Source organism: Anabas testudineus, chromosome 10, assembly GCF_900324465.2.
Source record: "Anabas testudineus chromosome 10, fAnaTes1.2, whole genome shotgun sequence".
NCBI classification, from domain to species: Eukaryota; Metazoa; Chordata; class Actinopteri; order Anabantiformes; family Anabantidae; genus Anabas; species Anabas testudineus.
The window spans coordinates 5,109,498-5,127,598 of record NC_046619.1 but is presented as its reverse complement, the minus strand read 5'-3'; the positions used below and the strand labels follow the sequence as shown (position 1 = coordinate 5,127,598).

The 18,101-nt window shown below is 40.3% G+C and overlaps 1 protein-coding gene across 1 annotated transcript in view; it reads right to left on the bottom strand.

The window, feature by feature from the left end:
- The window catches only part of aff2 (AF4/FMR2 family, member 2), a 138,891-nt gene that overhangs the window by 5,822 nt on the left and 114,968 nt on the right, over positions 1-18,101 (bottom strand). The window contains exons 11-21 of the mRNA XM_026357616.1: positions 13,874-13,991; positions 12,849-12,954; positions 12,611-12,761; positions 12,256-12,471; positions 10,580-10,778; positions 7,190-8,254; positions 6,951-7,066; positions 3,367-3,610; positions 2,638-2,771; positions 1,351-1,414; positions 537-673 (exon numbers count right to left, since the gene is read on the bottom strand). Of these exons, the coding sequence (XP_026213401.1) occupies positions 537-673; positions 1,351-1,414; positions 2,638-2,771; positions 3,367-3,610; positions 6,951-7,066; positions 7,190-8,254; positions 10,580-10,778; positions 12,256-12,471; positions 12,611-12,761; positions 12,849-12,954; positions 13,874-13,991 (2,550 nt within the window). The remainder of the gene's footprint in view (positions 1-536; positions 674-1,350; positions 1,415-2,637; positions 2,772-3,366; positions 3,611-6,950; positions 7,067-7,189; positions 8,255-10,579; positions 10,779-12,255; positions 12,472-12,610; positions 12,762-12,848; positions 12,955-13,873; positions 13,992-18,101) is intronic.

Here is an 18,101-nt window from a genome sequence, read left to right as displayed (position 1 = left end):
GATAAATAAAATGAAAAGACTAAAGACTAATGCAACACTGGTTTATAAGTATATTTATTTATTTATAAGAGATGGTGATGTTGTTGTTGGCCTTTATATCACATGATCTGATCTTCACATGTACTTTCTCATTCTCTCTCTCAGTTTTCCCAACTAAACACAGTGTCATTGTACTTTTGTGTCAAACATTCCAATGTAAATAGAGGTATTCAACAATTTAAATATAATATCCACCTTTTATACAGTGTATATCACACACACTGATGGCTTTAAAGTGCACAGATAAAGCACTGTCTACTTTTTCCCTATAATTAGCGCCAAATGTTTTGAAGGGACCTTCCCAAGACATCACGTGTAACCTTTATTTACCTTGGACACACTGAGGAAAAGTCCTCTTTTGTAAGTGTGCTAAGTTTCAGCATCACAACAATATATGGAAAAAAGGATAAAATGATAAATAAATATTACATTTTAGGTTTGGTCCAGCTGTCACGTAATAGGAAATAAGAGTAAAATAAGAATCCATCCATCCTTACCTGATTAGCTCCACAGTTTCAGAGTACATGGTATATGGTGATTTGGCCTCCAATGGATCTCTTTCCATAGCATTTCCACACTCAATGAAGGAGAGGGCTCCATCTGCGTAGTTCACTGCTTTACCAAATTTGTCCATCTACAAACAGAAAGGAAAAATAACAGAAGCAGACGATGAGTGATAGGGAAACATTAGGAAAAATGAAAAGAAATGTCACAGAAGACAGACGGAGAGAGAAGAAGTGAATCAGACAGTGATGGAATAAGCAATGTCTTAACAGCAATGTAGCAGACGCACAGTCTTCTCTTTGAATAATCTCCGGCTAAGATGCAAATCCCCAGATAAATCTGAAGAAACAATGCGTAAACATAAGATAAATAACAAGTTAAATAAATCTCATTTCATTGTTCGGGGAGGATCAGATAATTCTTTTGATATTGTATAATCTTGCAGACATCATCAGTCCTTGAATGCAACGTTCCCTTGGAGACAAATGGTGCAATAAATAACACAAACTATACAGTACAGTCCTTGATATGAAATAGATTTTCATTCTACAGAGAGTCACTGTGCGCGCACACACACACGAGCGATGGCACACACATCTGTACAAGTACACACATAATTACAGTCTAGACTGTAGATGTTAACATTGTGTGTTCTCAAATCATTTTCTTGCTCTCTCTCTGTGTATCTAACCATCTGTCTTTCTTTGCCTCTTGCATGTGCTTGAGCATGGAGGTGTAAATGTGTCTGTGTGTGCGTAACCTGCGTGTGTGATTGTAGAAAGAGTTGAACCACGCAGAACATCTTACCAAAGCATCAGCCTTGTGCTTGAGTCTCTTGGCCTCCTGCATGTAGTAGTCTGCACTGTGCACCCTGGAAATGGGCACAGTGAAAAAGAGAACATAAAGTGCACGCTTGCACTGACATCCCATTTAACAAAACTAAAAAAAAACACTCAGCATGTTAGTGATTTACATAATCACTGACTACGAGTAGCTTGCTCTGAGTTATATACAGCAGCCTACTTAGGCATACATACCTCAGGCTTAGTGTAACATTAGTATAACAACCAAACACGTTTCATGAATAATTCAGGAAGCCTTTGGGACAAATAAATAAGATGCATCATCTTTCCTGGTTTCAACACAACTGGACCAGTGGTGAGGTAGTTGCAGCTCTTTCCAACACCCATACCACACTAATAAGTCACTGTTTGGCCTATTGTCTGAGAAAACTTTTTTAGTTTTGTTAAGGCAGATTGAGTATCCAAGAGTTGTATCCAAGCCCCAAGAAGCTAGGCTGGCTCCAAATTCTTCTTCTTGTACTTGTAACTGAGTCAGATAGGTTCTCATTTTTACAGCTGCAGATCCCAGGTCTGTATGTCAGCATGTCATATGTCATTACCATAAGTGATGAACAACATGCTTTAGACAGTATTGCCCAGGTTCGTTTGCATTAGATAGTTTGGTTGAACTGAAAATCTCCATGGTCAACTGGAGTAACAAGACATGGTGGTTGCTGGACTAGTTACAGAGATCTGGTAGTGTAACTTCTGAAGGTTTTAGCTGTAGCTGCTCATTAAACAGTGGAGGATCCTGCAGCTGCCAGTGCCAGTATTTATTATTATATTATATCTTTATTATTCTGTTAAGACTCAGTCACATTTTGGATCAAGTGAGTCCAAAAGCCAATGTGTGTCCTCTTGAATTCACTTAATTCATGCAGGTCAGGTAGGCTTTCCTTTTTTTGGATCAGACTCAAAATGTTGGGTTTGTGGGGACCTCCACAACTCATTGCTCTGAATGTAAAATCATGGTGGAGCTGATTAGGAGCCATTTGTGCATAATGCAATCCTTCCTCCTAGTTGGCCTCAGTGTAAAATACAATTTTGAAACCAAGTTTAAACTAACTGTAATCATCTTTACTCTGTCTGACAAAAATAAAGTTACTCCACCACATCCACATAAAGAGGAGGAAACATCGGCACAAGAATCAAGGATGCTACAGTATTAACAGACACAGCAACAACAGCTGGATTAAAAAAAGAAAAACCATTATCACACCTACACATTGGTAGATATAGTATTTCTACATACGTGTCACTGAATGACAGTCTCGACCTGCGAGCTTCTGCAGGTTCCATTGGCGTCTCCGACCACACCTCAGAGTCTGACTGTAAGTTGGCATGGTGACTGTCTCCGCAGGGTTTCTCTACATGGGGATCCATTTCCTGTAGGATAATAGCTATTAATTAAAAGTACAATGTGTGGCATTCAATGAAGCAGCCACTTCAATGATGTTATTGGATGTTGTTTCTGATTCATGCTGATAGGGTCGTCAACAGCTGAATTACAGCACAAGTCAGCGCTGTCAAGGAATCGAATGTGGTGAAACTGGCTTAAAAACGCTTCCTTAATTACACATGCATCGTCCTTTTAGTTTATCTGTTGAATACATACTATAATGTCATTTGTACGTCCATATGTTAAAATGAATAGGTACTTTCCCTTTAGAGGAATGTAACAGCGAAAAATAAATAATTCATGATTAGATATGAAACCATGGCTCACATGAGAGGAGATCTGTGTCATGCTGTGTGTTTATATGTTCTAAGAGTGACAGGTTATTAACTGAAGAGATATTTTTGGAACAGTGTAAGGTGATAATGCCACTAGCCCATCACTCAGAGTTAAAGTAGATTATCTGTGTGGACTAAAGCTCCAGAGTAAATCATCTACCTGGAAGTTACGTACTCCAGTAAAAGGACATATTATTTGAATATCTGCTGTATTATATCAAGAGCAACACATGGAAAAGTAACTTACGCTGCCATTTCTTGTATGTGACAACGTCTTGCCCTCACCCCTCCTGTGTCTGTGTGAGGAAGAGGAGGAGGTGGAAGTCGTGGAGGCGGAGCAGGGCAGAATCCCAGTGGCGCTGCCCTCCTGGCTGAGAGAAGAGCCGCTGTCACAGGTTCGTTTGCGAGGGGAATCGTCAGAGAGGGGGGACAGGAGGGGGGGAAGCAGCTTCTCATCACGCCGTCGAGACTGCTTCCTGTTCAGAGAGCTGCTGAACACACACACACACACACACACACACACACACACACACACACACACACACACACACACACACGTCAATTATTTATTTTTAGTATGTTTACTATAGTACTATTTACTATTTGTTTGTATAAACAGCATTAGTGTCAAACACAATTATATTAGATCTATTATACCATTAGTACTTTGTGGTGCTAAACCCTGTGTATGTCAGCACATCGAAATGCAAATACATGTTACTACACTAACTTCAACAGCTCAAGTGGTTTTCAAATTTTGTGCAGGAACTAGACTGTATTTCCACAGTGAGCTTCAGAAACATGCTCTCAGTCTTGTGGTGCATTTGAACCTGGAACTATTGAGCACATGTAGGAAACGGTTCACAATGGAAAAGAAAGGCGTGCATGTTCAGTGCCAAGGTCAACAGTGCAAATGTATCAGTGGCAAACAGACCAGGCTGTTTCTGACTAAATGATTTTTCAGACAGAAGAAGCTTCCTAAGCTGTTTTAAAAGAGCTACTACTGTAGAACTTCCTGGGACTTACTGCAACTCTTTCCGTTTATGTTTGACGTCTTTGTGTTTGCTTGATTTAAAGCCCAAAGTTTGTGTCTTTGCGCTATCTTTTGTTGTTGATAATATGATGCAGTCTTTAGAGCTAGATACCAAAACTGTTTCACAACATTTTGTCAACATTGTCAAAATAAAATAAAAAAAGCTAAAAGAAAATAAGAATCAACAAAAGCATGTAAATCTCTACATCTATAAGTTGGGCTAACAACATCTAATGATGCTGTTGTGACTTCGTTTGCAGATCCTGAATTATATTTTCCTTCTAAAACTGTTGTAATTTTGCCTTCCCTGCTGGAGCATCACTGATTATTCCCTCAGCTGCCTTATTGGAGCTCCTGTGACTCATATGGTTTGCAACACAACAGATAATATTTTTATGTTTTTCCTCTGCCTGGAAACTCTGGGGGTTTGATGCAGTAAGAAAAGTTGCTGAGTTTGCAGAACAACGCCCGGGGCCTCGGCATTAGTGATAATATACAAAAACCAGCGAGACAAAGACTAATTAGTTGCTGTAGTGTGTGTGTACAAATTAACAAATCTACACACAAAGGTACCACAGTTTATTTCTCTGCATTACATTTATATTTATGACTCAGCAGCTGAAGTTTTTTTTGTCTATGATAACATACAGTATGTATCTGGATTCAGATCCCAGCAGTGCCTCAAAAAACAAATTAAAAAAAGACTGGATTTCTCTAAAGGGAGATGCAACAATTGTTATGCAGGTGATTACACACTACTTTTCATTAGGGATGTGCATGCTCCTAACTACTGGTTTGTGCAACCTGGTGCATTATCATAGAATCTGTCATGCTTCATGTCACAGAAACAAATATATTTCAGATTTCATTAAAGAAGTGTGTTGCTTAAACATAGTCAGCAAATAATGTGACATCCAGTGCTAAAAAACTGGGCTGAAACAACCTAAAGGTTTCTGATGTACTTGCTTTTAGCTCTGCATTCGTGTTTGAATTGATGCACATGAAATAAGAAAGTTTATTATGCCACATGTTATATTTCACTTGAGTTGGCCACGAGGCTGATGCACAAAATCTGCAAAAAAATCACCTGTAATGATGATAGTATGAGCAATTTATCATCGGTTGCTGAACAAGAACACTGGTAGAAATGTGCATGCATGCAGCTTTGTTCACAGCAGACCCACTGAAATCCCCCTTTCACCTCTAAACCAGCATAAGCATTTGTTTACATCGTCATGCTGTGCTCCTTATGCTAATTGTAGAGAACTGTTGTGAATGAGCTGAAAACAAACACAAATTTTATGTAAAACCAGAACTCTGTGTATGTGTGTGAAGACAGAACCTAAGTAGTAAAGTCTACTACTGTTTAGGTAAATTAAAGTTTTTTGGATGCAGTATCAGCAGGTGCCCAGTATTAAAGGACCCGATACTTCCTCGAGGCCCAAGTTTAGCCCACGCTGAAACTCACTGAATCCATCACACTTGCCAATGAAATTCAATGAAATATAACACCACATACTTACAGTCAACACTAATCATAGGCAGAGCAGACACACTAGGCCAGACAGTGAGCAGCTACACAACATGAGACAGCCAACGCTACCTTTCTTGTTGTGTCCTACCTATCTGACTTACAAACATTAATACAGACATGGTCCTGCACCTTAGCTTGTTGTACCAGCTGCATTCACTGGATTAAGGTGCACTGCTGTCAGTCTGCAGGCTAATCAGCTAATTGGCTGCTCAGCTGTAGCACACTGAACAGCATGTGAACTTACCTGCAAATGTCACTTTGCCCTGTTTAAAGGCTGTTCAGGTCCAAACATCACGGGACGTAAAGCTCTTAACACCTGCAGACTTACAGCTGATCCAGCTGACGTCAGGAACTGATGTTGCTTCAATGATGAATCATTTCACCGAAAAACATTTCTCTCTCATAAACATAACATTTATCCCCCTTATATATTTTCTGTGTATCTGATGAAGGCAAGGAGACATTTTAAAGTAATGAGAAGCCCCCTGTGTCATGGGTTCAACTCTAGGCCACCTGCTCTTTCCCTTCCACCTTCCCCTGCGGCGTACTCTTTGATGATCCAAATAAAATGTCTCTGTAGCTGCCACGTTGAGGCTTATTTATAGTGACAGTCAGCTTAGTCTGTTGTTAATAATTCACATGGAATGCTGAAATTCGAGGTTTGTCATCTCGTGTCACTGTGTGAATTGAACTTGCCTCTCGTGTGACTTCATCACCACATTAGAATGATAAATTATACCTTTCTTTAAAATACTTTCCAGCCTATGGCAAACTTGTGTGATTGGTGCCTGTCCCATTCACTGAATAACACAGAGTAACCTATTTCAGTTTTGTTTCGTCTTGGAACAACCACAGAAACAGTGCGAAGACTCAGGGCTCACGATGTAAATGCCATACAAGGTGCTGCAGCAACCTGTGGTCCAGCATCTTGTCCACAAACACTTCAATAAGAACAGGAAGAGCTGGAGATCCAACTACTGACCCTGAGACTGGGGGTCAACGTACTCTCCGCCATTATTACACAATAAACCTGGTATGTTCTTTTGAAATTCAGCAATTATTTAAACAAACGTCTTAGCACGGTAAAGGTGATAAACTTTAACTTATTTAATAGAGATGTTTAACCTTTTTTGCTGTGTGACAAAATTAGAAGCATTTAACCTGTTAAGCAGTTTGCACAATGCAGGTAATGCAGTTATTTAAAGGCAGGTCCTGTTTGCAAACCCTGACTGTTCATTGCTGGTTCAGAGCCACACCAACTTACTCTGCAGAGCTGTTCTTATGATTGTGTATTGGAGAGATGCAGGGCGGGAGGAGCTGACAGTCTTTGTCCAATCGCAGCTTCTTATTGCCATTTACTGAAGACTCAGTGTGGTCCAACTGGGAATATAGGAAGACAGAAAACACAGGAGACAAACAGAATACATGTTTGCAGGTGAAAAGGAGCAAAATATACAAAAACACAAGGTTAGGGACTTGAGAGTGTAAAAATTCTAAGCACACCTTGTGTTTCCTCTTGCTCTTGCCTGTGTGTTTCTCTGTTGGGACCAGCATGGTTCCAGCGGCTTGCCTCCTGTGTTTACCTCCGGCCTCTCCTCTATCTGTCCTCCCAGCCAGCCTGGGATTACTTTGCTCTTGCACAGGCGGGTTATCCAGGACCGCCAGACCCTGGCATACCTTCTCTTGTTCCCTCGCCGTTGTCCTCTCCCTCTCCCCAAGCCCAAATCTTTCTCTGTCCTCTCGATCCGTCTGCCTCTCTCTCTGTGTTAATCTGTCTCTGTCACCTTGCCTCTCTCTGTCTTGCACTAATCGCTCATTTTCCTCATCCTGTCTCTCCCCTTTAGGTATCTTCTGCCTTTCTCTCAGCCCTGGCCACTCTCTGTCTTCCTGCTTCAGTTTTTCTCTCTCTGCCAAACCTGTCCTCTCGCCCTGTCTCTCTCTGTCTCTCCCTTCGATCCCATCCCTCTCTGTTAATCCCACCCTGGATCTTTCCCCCAAACCCTGGCCAGGCACCCTACTGAGCAAGCTCAGGTCAATTTTCACCCATAAACTCTGGATTTCTTGGTACTCCCTTAAGGGAGAGAGAGGCACCTCATGTCCTGTGTTGGAAGGTGGTGACATGAACTCCAGGTCCTTACATTGTCCTCCTAACCCCCCAGGATCAGGAACAGAAGTACCAAACGAACCACTTATTTCACTAATGCTTAGGGTGTTACAGCTACTATTGCTGCCATTACTACCGCTGCTGATGCTACTGTTGCTACTGCTGCTACCATTAATGGTCACATTACTGCCATCTTTGACTCTAAGTCCTTTCCCACCAAATGCTCCCAGACTCCCCACACTGGCAGCAGAGCCAAGGCATGGGAGAAGAGGCGTGTGTATGTGCGTGTTGGACAGAGTCTGTGTGTTAATTGCAGAGCGGGTCGTCTGAGGGGGCAGAGCTGGGATTTTGATGGCTTCCTCTGAATCCGACTGGCATTCTGAGGAGGAGGAGGAATCCGTTTCGATGAACTCACGGGATTTTGGTGTGATTCTCGTGCTGGGGCCTCTGTGTTTCCTCTTATCCTGTTACACAGACAAAAACAACACAAAAGGGAGAATTTTGAGTTCTACTACTACTACTACTCATAATTATTGACGCGCACAAACCTACAACAATCACTGCAAAAGACACATAAAAACACACACTGCTTGTATATTCTCTCCACACTGTCCACTTTATAAAATGCTATCTTGCGCTGAATATAATACATTTTTAAGATCTATTTGACAGAATACAGAAGTATCATTAGTGAGCTGTGTATATACTCCTATATTAGTTCATGTGATATTATCATGTAAATTATGCAGCACAAGCTTGTTCTCCTAATCTGTGAAGTGAAATGAGACAATATCAGTGAAATTCACCGCACACATGTCACATGACTGAGCACTGGGATTCTTCTGTTTGTTACGGGCAAACTGAAAGAAGCATCTTTTAATTTACATGTGTCGTTTTGGTTTCTTTCTTAAATGTAATTGCCTGTTTTAAAAGGACTACACAACACAACAGCCGCATTTGTGCGACAGCCAAATCATGCAGTTTACTCAAAAACTGCTCGGTTAGACGTCTTCATTACAGTTTGGTTTAAACAGAAGCTTCTCCATAAATGTCCCACTCCTTTCCCTGTTTCCCTGATAAAGTCCACTCAGACTTTAGTGTGGAATAAGAACATTTTAGAAAGTGATTTCTAAACACCTGTACAGGGACCTTGAAATACAGCTAACTCTCTAAAAAATATATAGGGTCATGCTGAATTGTCAAAGTTACATCTTAGAAGCTAAGTTTCCATAGAAACCACACAGCCTTTCCTGCCATGCTCAATGCTTTAAAGAATAAGGGTGATATGTTTTTTTATACATCTTTTATATGTTTTACTATTGGAAACAAATCCCACAAAGAGACCAAAATCAACTTTCTTGCTCTGTGTCACTTGGTCCATAGCTCATTTATTCACACAGAACACACGAATTTAACAGGCTAAGCAATTCCCTAAAACAGCTGGACACTATAGTTTTTAGCAAATGTCGCTCAAACAGGAGTTAATAGAGGTTTTGACAGGGGCCAATTTTCAGCAGTGGATCAATATACATTTGGTTCTTTATGGTACTATGGCATCTATAGTAATGAATAATGAGATCCACATAAACACTAATGAATAAACTAAAAAATGTGTCACCCAGTCATTTTTAGTTGTTTTTGACAGAAACAAATCTTTCTGGCTCAGAGGAATGACGTACTGTATACCAGACAAAAGCCTGATCCTTTATGTGAGGAGGAAACAAACACCCTAACACTGTTTTTGTGAAAAATGTGTGACAGTGCCTCACTGAACCAGCCTCAACCTGCTGAGTTTATTCTCTTGATAGATACATCCTCATCTCTGGCCTTGCCTTGTTTCCAAACAAAATTGTCCCTTAGATGTTGATTTCTTGATTTTAGAAGTGAAATGATCGGTGATCTTTGAAACAAAAGGAAGTGAGGAGCAGTTCTGTGTGTCTAAAATCAACACGAGAAAGCAATTACAGAGGCAGATGCAGCAACGAAAACACTGCTAATGTTCCCAGTCTACAGCAAAACCCACTCGCTTGGCAGACACAAAGCGACAGTTTTCTCCAACTTTTGGAAACCTTCCAATGCATGTTGCCATCTGCAAAAATCCATTCTCAATAAACACCATGTTGTGTTTTGTTGAAGAAGAAATAGGGAAAAAACTGTCTCCTGAATAATGATTATTTACACTACAAGGAAAAGCTTTTTCTTTCTTAAGCAAGAATCTCCATCTCCTCTCATCTTCTCACTCTTGACACTAACATTAGCTGTCCTGCTGGCTGCTGTGCACACCTATGGCTGGCAGCACTTCAAATGTCATGACACCAGTTGCAGATGTTAGCACATTCAGTTCCAGGCAATTTAAGGAAGGTGATGTTTTGTTTTGTTTTCTGCAAAAATGCACTTCTATATGTCTTTCGTGATTCAATTTATTTAATATAAATCTACTTGTATTTAATTGAATTATTTGGAAATTTCTTTCTTTCTCTGTCCGTCAAGCTATCCAATCATCATAAAACTAGTGTTAAATTGTTACAGGTTAAAATGATGGACAAGTTCTGCCTCTTCCTGCCTCCTCTCTTTCACACGTTGAGACAGAAAGAGTGCTGAGCCAATCGTCATGTGATAATACAGATTTTATGCTGTAGAACTTTATGACATTGACATATTATCCAGCGATAACGACGGAGTGATCATTACAGGATACTTGGACAACGTGTTACATATGTGCTCATCTTGAGTGTAATCCCCACCCCCCCCCACACCCCCCTCAAAAAAAAGAAGACAAAAAAACTAACCTGATTTACAGTAGGAATTGGCACAGGGGTTTGCTGTAGTGCTGCTGGTGGAGTAACTGTGTTGCTGTTTGAGTTGGTAGCACTGCGAGGTTCTTTTCTGGGGGCCGTTTTCCCATTGGGGGGTTTGCTTCGCGGCCTCAGGGGATTCTGATGCTCCAAGGGGGGCAGAGGCAACAGGTCCTTCTCCCTCGCTGCAGGGCTGCAGTGGAAAGAAACATCAAACAGGAATCATCACAATTCACATTAGATTCACCCTTGAGCAAGGCACTGCCGCAGTTGTGCATTTTTACACAGACAAACAATAGAAGATGATGTTTGCCTTGATCAGCTACGGGGGGTGAATGTCGGTTAAAAAGAAAAAAATATAAGACAGCGTGAAATAATTGAAAACAGCGTGTATTCACCCGAACGTGATTGGATGTGAAGAGCTTTAAATGGAAAGAGGAACGGAAAGAAATGATGGAGGGAGAAAAGGATAAAAAAAAAGAGAAAGTCAGTGTTTTTTCTAATCAGCCTAACGTCAAGCTGAGCACCCAGTTTGGCATGGCTGCTACTCAACGTGAGGATTCTTCACAGCAGATGTGGAGTGACAGTGTTCGGTGGCTAGCTGCCAAAAAGCTTGATGATGCGCTGGAGCTTCTGTTACCGCTTGATACTAAGTGACAACTCTGAGCAGAAAGGTGTTAACAGTAATTGTTTTACAACTAACAAGTTACATGTGGGTTATAATAGACCAAAGCTGTTGGACTTGTTTTGTTCCCTTCAAAATATCAGACTGACTTTGAAACAATTAATTTGCACCCTCATCCTATTACTTCTTTTATTTTCCACAGAGGTAGTTCAGAAGAAAAACAATATTAATTAGTGAGAACAGGAACATTATTGGTAGATAGACTCATTCTGACTCATTCTGTAAATGCCACAGTTTGAAACAGCTGTGACGCTGGTTAATCATAGTTTATAGGTAGATGTTAGTAGGGGGAATGTCAACAGGTCACTTTCTTCATTACTTGTGGCTCCTCAGAGCAGCATTCTGGGACCATTACCATTATTATTTTAATTTTAGATTCATGAAAACAAATCCAGGTATATTTACTATTAACATCACATAAAGACAGGAGTGTTAATCAACTTTTATTAGAAATCGACTGAACTCTTAGTTAAAACAGGCCAGACAGTGGTTGCGCCAGTAAATACTTAATTATTTAGGTTATATTTTACAGCAGCTTTCAGGAGAGGCTCTAGCCCTGCAAATATAATTAAGCATGAAAACTATTAGATTGGGGAATGGGTCTTCTATTTTATTAGAGAAAAACAAGGACTAAACTAATCACAGTTTATGGCAAACATACAAAAAACGACATAGTCATTCTGCGGCCCACTACATTCATCGAATAAGTGAACCACCCTTTGTGCCAGCTCTGTTGGTGCTGACTTGGACTTGGATTTGAGTACTGCAATAAATATCTAAAACCAAAAATTCAAAATACACAGTCCTTCTGTGCCCGTACTAATCATTTCCGTTCAGTCCCTTGCTCTTGCTCAGCAAAACAAACATTTGGCTTACAATCAAAGTCCAAATGCCTGAAAAACTAATTACTAATAAAAAAAAATCATATTTTTAGGATGCATCAACAAAAAAACATAAATTATTTGTCCCGTCCTTCCTTCAATACCTATGCTGGTTTGCTCTGCTCCATGTCTGGTTCTGATTATCCTCCACACTGTTTGACCTCTCTGTCCGTCTTGGCTGTTTCTTCCCTGTGGTGTTCCTCCTCGGTGTTGTGACCTCTGGCCCTGACAGCAGGCCCGGCGACAGCCTCATCTTCGACCTCTGCCCCTCCCCTGAGGCTTTCTGGCTGAGCTTGGCTTTGGCCTTCTCTCTGCTTGGACTGTGGGGAACAAGAGATTGTTTTTCTGTCATTTCTGTCATCTGTCTTTTGCTGTATGGATGTCAGTTGTTCACTCATTAATTCATTGAGAAGATGATATTTGAAAAGTTAATTTGGCAGATACACTCCGAGCTCCTACCAGAAGGCTCCCCTCGTGTCCTTGTGTTCCACTGCTGGTGCAGCTGGAACAGCTGTGCTGTTGGATCCACAGGGCTTGGTCTTGTCAGTCGTTCCCACTCCTGGTGTTTCATTCCGTGGAGAGAACCTCTCTGGACCCTGGGTGACGGACCCTGAGCAGCAGACCATTTGACAAAAGTAAGAATTTCTACTCACTCCAAAATACTGTTGTTATAGTTGCAGCTTTTATATCTACCAACCTGTTCCATGATGTTCTTGCTGTGAGGGAACCAGGGGTTTTGTTTGAGTTTGGACCTTGTTCAGCCAGCTGTCCAGCTGCCACTTGTTGGTGGAAGGGGGCTCAGGCTAGAGGGGGAAAAGAAATATTACATATTTCAGATGAAGATACATTCAGTGACACCTCTGTTTTATTAAGATAGTCACATCTATAATGTCGCTGTCATAACACATTTAAATGCAGTACTACACAACTGAAGGAAGCTACAGATCTGATTTTCTTTGATGTGTCTAAAAGGGAAATTACCATCAGTCTGCCGTTATCATAAATCATAAAATGTTTATTTTTGGCAAACATAGTCTGTAAGATCTTGAAAGCAGCTTGATGTATTCTCTTCTTGTATTGTGGATTGGCTGACAGTAACATATATCTGCCTATGTGCTGCATACTACAGTACTTTGCTGCTCCACCAACATAATTTTCTTTCTGTTTCCCTCTCTTTCTCGGTGGGTATAACTGCATAAGCCCATGAAAGCAGGCAGCGTGAGGCTGTGAAAATGATTTGATAAATAATGTTATAATTCAGTTTTGTGCGGTTGGAGCTTTTATGACTTTCACAACACCGACCAGACACTGTGGGAAGAGACCATTTGATATAGAGGCAGTCAGACTCGCAGTGAAATGAATAGAGGTGAACCAGGAAAAGAAAAAGATAAATAAGAAGAATAAAATTGCATCTGTCTCTTTTTAGAAAATGTAAACAAAATTGGAGACACTTGTCAGAGCTGAGGACACCCATGACATTATCAATATTCTTTCATTATTGCTTCTATTACATTGTTTTTATTGTTGAGCTGGGATTTCTGCACCACAGCCCAAAGTTAAGCAGCAACATTTGATTTTGACAGCTGGCACAAACAAATCCAGCAGTGATTCGCTGTCTCCAAACTAAGGTTGTAAATATGCATGTGAAATAATCCATAAACGAAGGCTCATTTTATCCACAAAGTTATGTTACCCTCTGAGTGCACACACTTGTCATCCTACCTCTGGAGTGTTTGTGCGGGACGCCTGGTTATACTCGCTGTCACTGGAGCTGCTCTCTGATTCGTCTGTGTCTGACTCCGAGCTGCTCTCTGATTCACTGCTGCTCCCGGACGCGCCACTACAAAAGGAAAAAAAGAAAAAGTGACAGGAAGAAAAGAAGGAAGACGAAAGAGAATCAACAAGTCAAAATGTCGCAAACAAAAGCAGTTTCACTAGAAGCTGAGAAAAGGCACTGACACTACTAACGGGGTTACACAAAGTTTCAACACAAACTTTGACTGGAGGATGAGAGATGCTCACTCTCTCCCTTTCTATGTGGTATTTAAAACTAACAACGTGGCAGCCAAAAGCAAGGAAAGATGAAGTGTAAATTATAAATCACTCGCAATTTCTGTTGCACCCGCACTTCGCTTTTTCCAGACAATATAAAATATGTGTGTATTAACATTTCCTGCAGGCTCTAAGAGCTTCATCTTAATTACAGCTTATGGCTAGAGAAATAAATTGCATGGTTTTAACATGTTGGACTAATCTTCCACTCTCCTTAATTGGATAAAAAGCAACGGTCAATTACCTCTTTTCACAGATTCATAACTTTCTACAGCAGAATGTAGCCATTCACTAACCAAATTTCTCCCTGTAACAAAAACTTTAATATGTCTGTCCACTCAAATCTCACCTTTCTCCACTACTATTTTAGCTCATCAGGGGAATGCACATCATCTTTAAATGGATTGATAAGTACAGTGCAAAAACATCTTAGAACTACACTTCATATGTAAATATATCTACATCGAAGATCACAGCTGATATGAACCCTCTTCAAGTTCTGAACAACTTGAACAAAAAGAAACTTCCATGTGAAGCAGGGATCACGTTTTCTTCACGGTTAATTAATGACACCTTGTCATCTTTAGTGACTCATCCTGCCACTTAGTCTCAATCACTGTTAGGGTTATTTAAGGCACCTGGTGGGACAAGGCATTCTGTCTTGTACTAGCTTTGTCCCTCTCTTGCATCAGCATCACTTTCCTACTTGTCTAGTCTGAATGAGCTGACACTGTGAATGAGTCGAAATGTTTGTTTGCCGTTCCTGTGAAGTGGTGTATAGGCTGCGGGATGACTGTTATTGATTTATTTATGGTGTATGTTTGGCAGAGAGCCATGCAGAACACAGAACAGTTCCAGTACAGCTGCTGTTTTGCTTGTAATTTCTTTGCAGTAATATATGTTGCTATACTTAGTGCAGCCTAAAGTTTATCTCCAAAGTTTGTTTGGCTTGTGCTCGTGGCTTAATTTGAACCAGCTGGTACTGTACTTGTTGTGTTGGTTTTGTTTTTGTTTACATCGTCTGGTTTAGAGAACATACTGGTCTGCTAAGGGAAGCTAATCACCCTGTGTAATGCCCCTTTATTTTTTTATTTTATATTCTCTTATTTCTTCTGGTTTCATAAGATCTTGTTATTGCCTGTGGTAAAATTCTCCACGAGGTGTAGCTGGACATTCATCTCATTCTCCCACATCCTACCATACGCCCCTAGTTGGCACACACACACATCTTCACCACAAAATCCAAGACAACAGATTCATCTCAGCTTTGGACTTGAGTTAGAGGTACAAGAAAGGGGGAACTTGTATCCATAGTTTTAAAAAACAAGGTTGAGATGATTCATAATCTACTCCAAATGCCTCAATTATAAGAATGTATCATCAAACTCTTAAATAAAACTCTCTCTAATTTAATCTGTTGTGTGTTTTTTTTTAATCTCTATCATAAAAAGGATAGTAATTGTAGAAGCCAGCCACTTTGTAAAGGATTCAATAAAAAATGAAGTAATTGACATAAAATATAATCAACTGCTATTAATAAACACAGCATTTTTAACTAGTCCAATTGTCTCCTTTTTTCTGATGCTTCAGTTGGCCTTGTGTTCATCCATCCTTCCACAGTGCTTTGAAATGGCCTCCTAGAGGCAACATACCCCCTCGTCCCAACTTAAGAATACACACAAATACACTCGCACACACAGAAATCGCAATTATGTGTAGTGCAGTTCCCTTTGTGTGTGTCTGCGTGTTTGTGTGTGTGTGTGTGCAAGAGTGAGAGTGTGCATGTAATTTCAGTTCAAGGCTGCCATCACAGCAGGCACCAATCTGTGTGAGCAGTCAAGCAGCAAATCCATCAACTGTTCCTGAGGCAACGTGCTCGCTCACTCAGACAGACACACACACACACACACACATGCAGTGACAGATACTGTATGAATGCAGTCTCTGCCCTGTTTTTTCTCCTTCTATCATTACTCATCTCTTCTCTTTCTTCTACAACCCTCTCTCTTTCAATTTCAATTAAATGTTCACCTCAGCTTGCTCTATTAGCATCACAGTTGAACCAATATTGCCGAAGCATTGAGTTAAACTCCCTGTTTACAGTATGTGTTTGTGTGTGTGTGTGTGTGTGTGTGTTTCCGTTTTCTTGCAGACTCTGCTCCATGCAATTGCTCTGTCTTTGGAAAAAATATTGCAGCAGCTTAAGAAACAGTTTTAATAGAAAGCTAGTTATTTCTGTTTTAACAAAATCAATGCATATAGGCCTGGACTATGATCATTTTGTGTGTACTGTGTAATGTCGAGCCTTTGAAACATCTATTAGATAACCTTTATTCTGCCCTGGGGAATGCATTGACTAGTACATACAAACAAAAACTGGCAGTATGTCACTGCGGGCGGGGCAAGGAAATACAACAAGATGAGGCTGATAGACTGAGGCCTCGAGCATGCTATATACCATGTGTCATATGTTACTCTCCAACACCTTTCTTGGTCCTTGGTGTAAATATTTTGATTATTAAATTATCAGTGGAAGAAGGTGTAAAGGAAATGGTTAGGTTGGGATAGGACAGAATAACCCACTTGAGGAAGCACTAGGCGACAGTGGAGAGAAAAAACTTCCTATAATGGAAGAAACCTCCAGCAGAAGCAGGCTGGGTGGTCATCTGCCACGATCAGTTAGGGTGAGTCAAAAGAGGAGAGAGAAAAGAACAGCAGGCAAAATAGAACAACAATAAGAAATTAGATATACAGTATAATCTCCCCAGCAGGTCTTGGGTCTACCCCAGGGACTTCTACCTGGACATATTTCACATACATAAGACCTCCAATGGAAGGTGCTTAGGACATCTGAACTACCTCCTTTTGATGTAAGGGAGCAGCAGTTTTACGCCAAGCCACCTCAGCTCTCACTCCATCAGCGCAAAGACATACTCTTGCATTACCCCCCACAACATCCCTAAGGAACAAGGTCATAGACTTTCTTCCAGTACGCAAACACAAATAGATTGGTTGGACAAAGTCCTGTGACTTCTGCAGTAGACAGTACTAAAGATTTGGTCCACAGTTCCATAGTCTGGATTGAACCTGCACTGAATTGGCATTGACCCTCCAAGATCTGAAGTTCAACCATCACTCAGCATGGCCAAGTGTAGTATCAGTTTAATCAGTGTAATACAGATTAGAACATATTAACATTGTTAAATCTACCTAGTAAATGAAAGAATTTCACTCAAAGTCATACATTTTAAACACTGGAAACTTAAAATTATTAATGTGTCTAGTGCAAACAACGATCAGAAAGAAACTGTAGCTTGTATGGTAGGTGATTTTTAAATACATATTTTCCTATTAAATGATAATTTACAGTATGCCTTGTGTATATATAAGTTGCTATCACTGCCTAATATGAAAATGCTATATAGATTCAGATTTAATGATCTTGGATCAGAACTGTCAAACATTGTTTCTGTTTTTTTTCTGTGAACAGTCTGTTCATATTTGGATTACAGGAAAACTCTGGTAGAGATGTCAAACAGATGGTGATAGCAGATGTAGCTTGGACTTCTGTTTAGGTCTGTTTTTATGTCTCTTATTGGCTTTAAAGAATCTTTTGATGTGAAAGTAAAAAGAACCAAGAGACTCTCTGCTGTAAAGAAGACTCATTGCTATTCTTGATTCAGAACCAAAGAAGATACTGACCAGGCCATGGCACAACTACTGTTCATAGGATTTTCTTTTTGTTAAGAAATATGCAACTTTTTTTAAAAGGACCATCAGTTGGCTTTTTATTAAGGTTGTGTTGATGAGAACAAACCTGCATAAAGTTTTGGGAAGATTGTGGCCATATTTCCATCATGTTTTACATGTTACTTTTCTTTGTTTAAAGTTTGTGGGC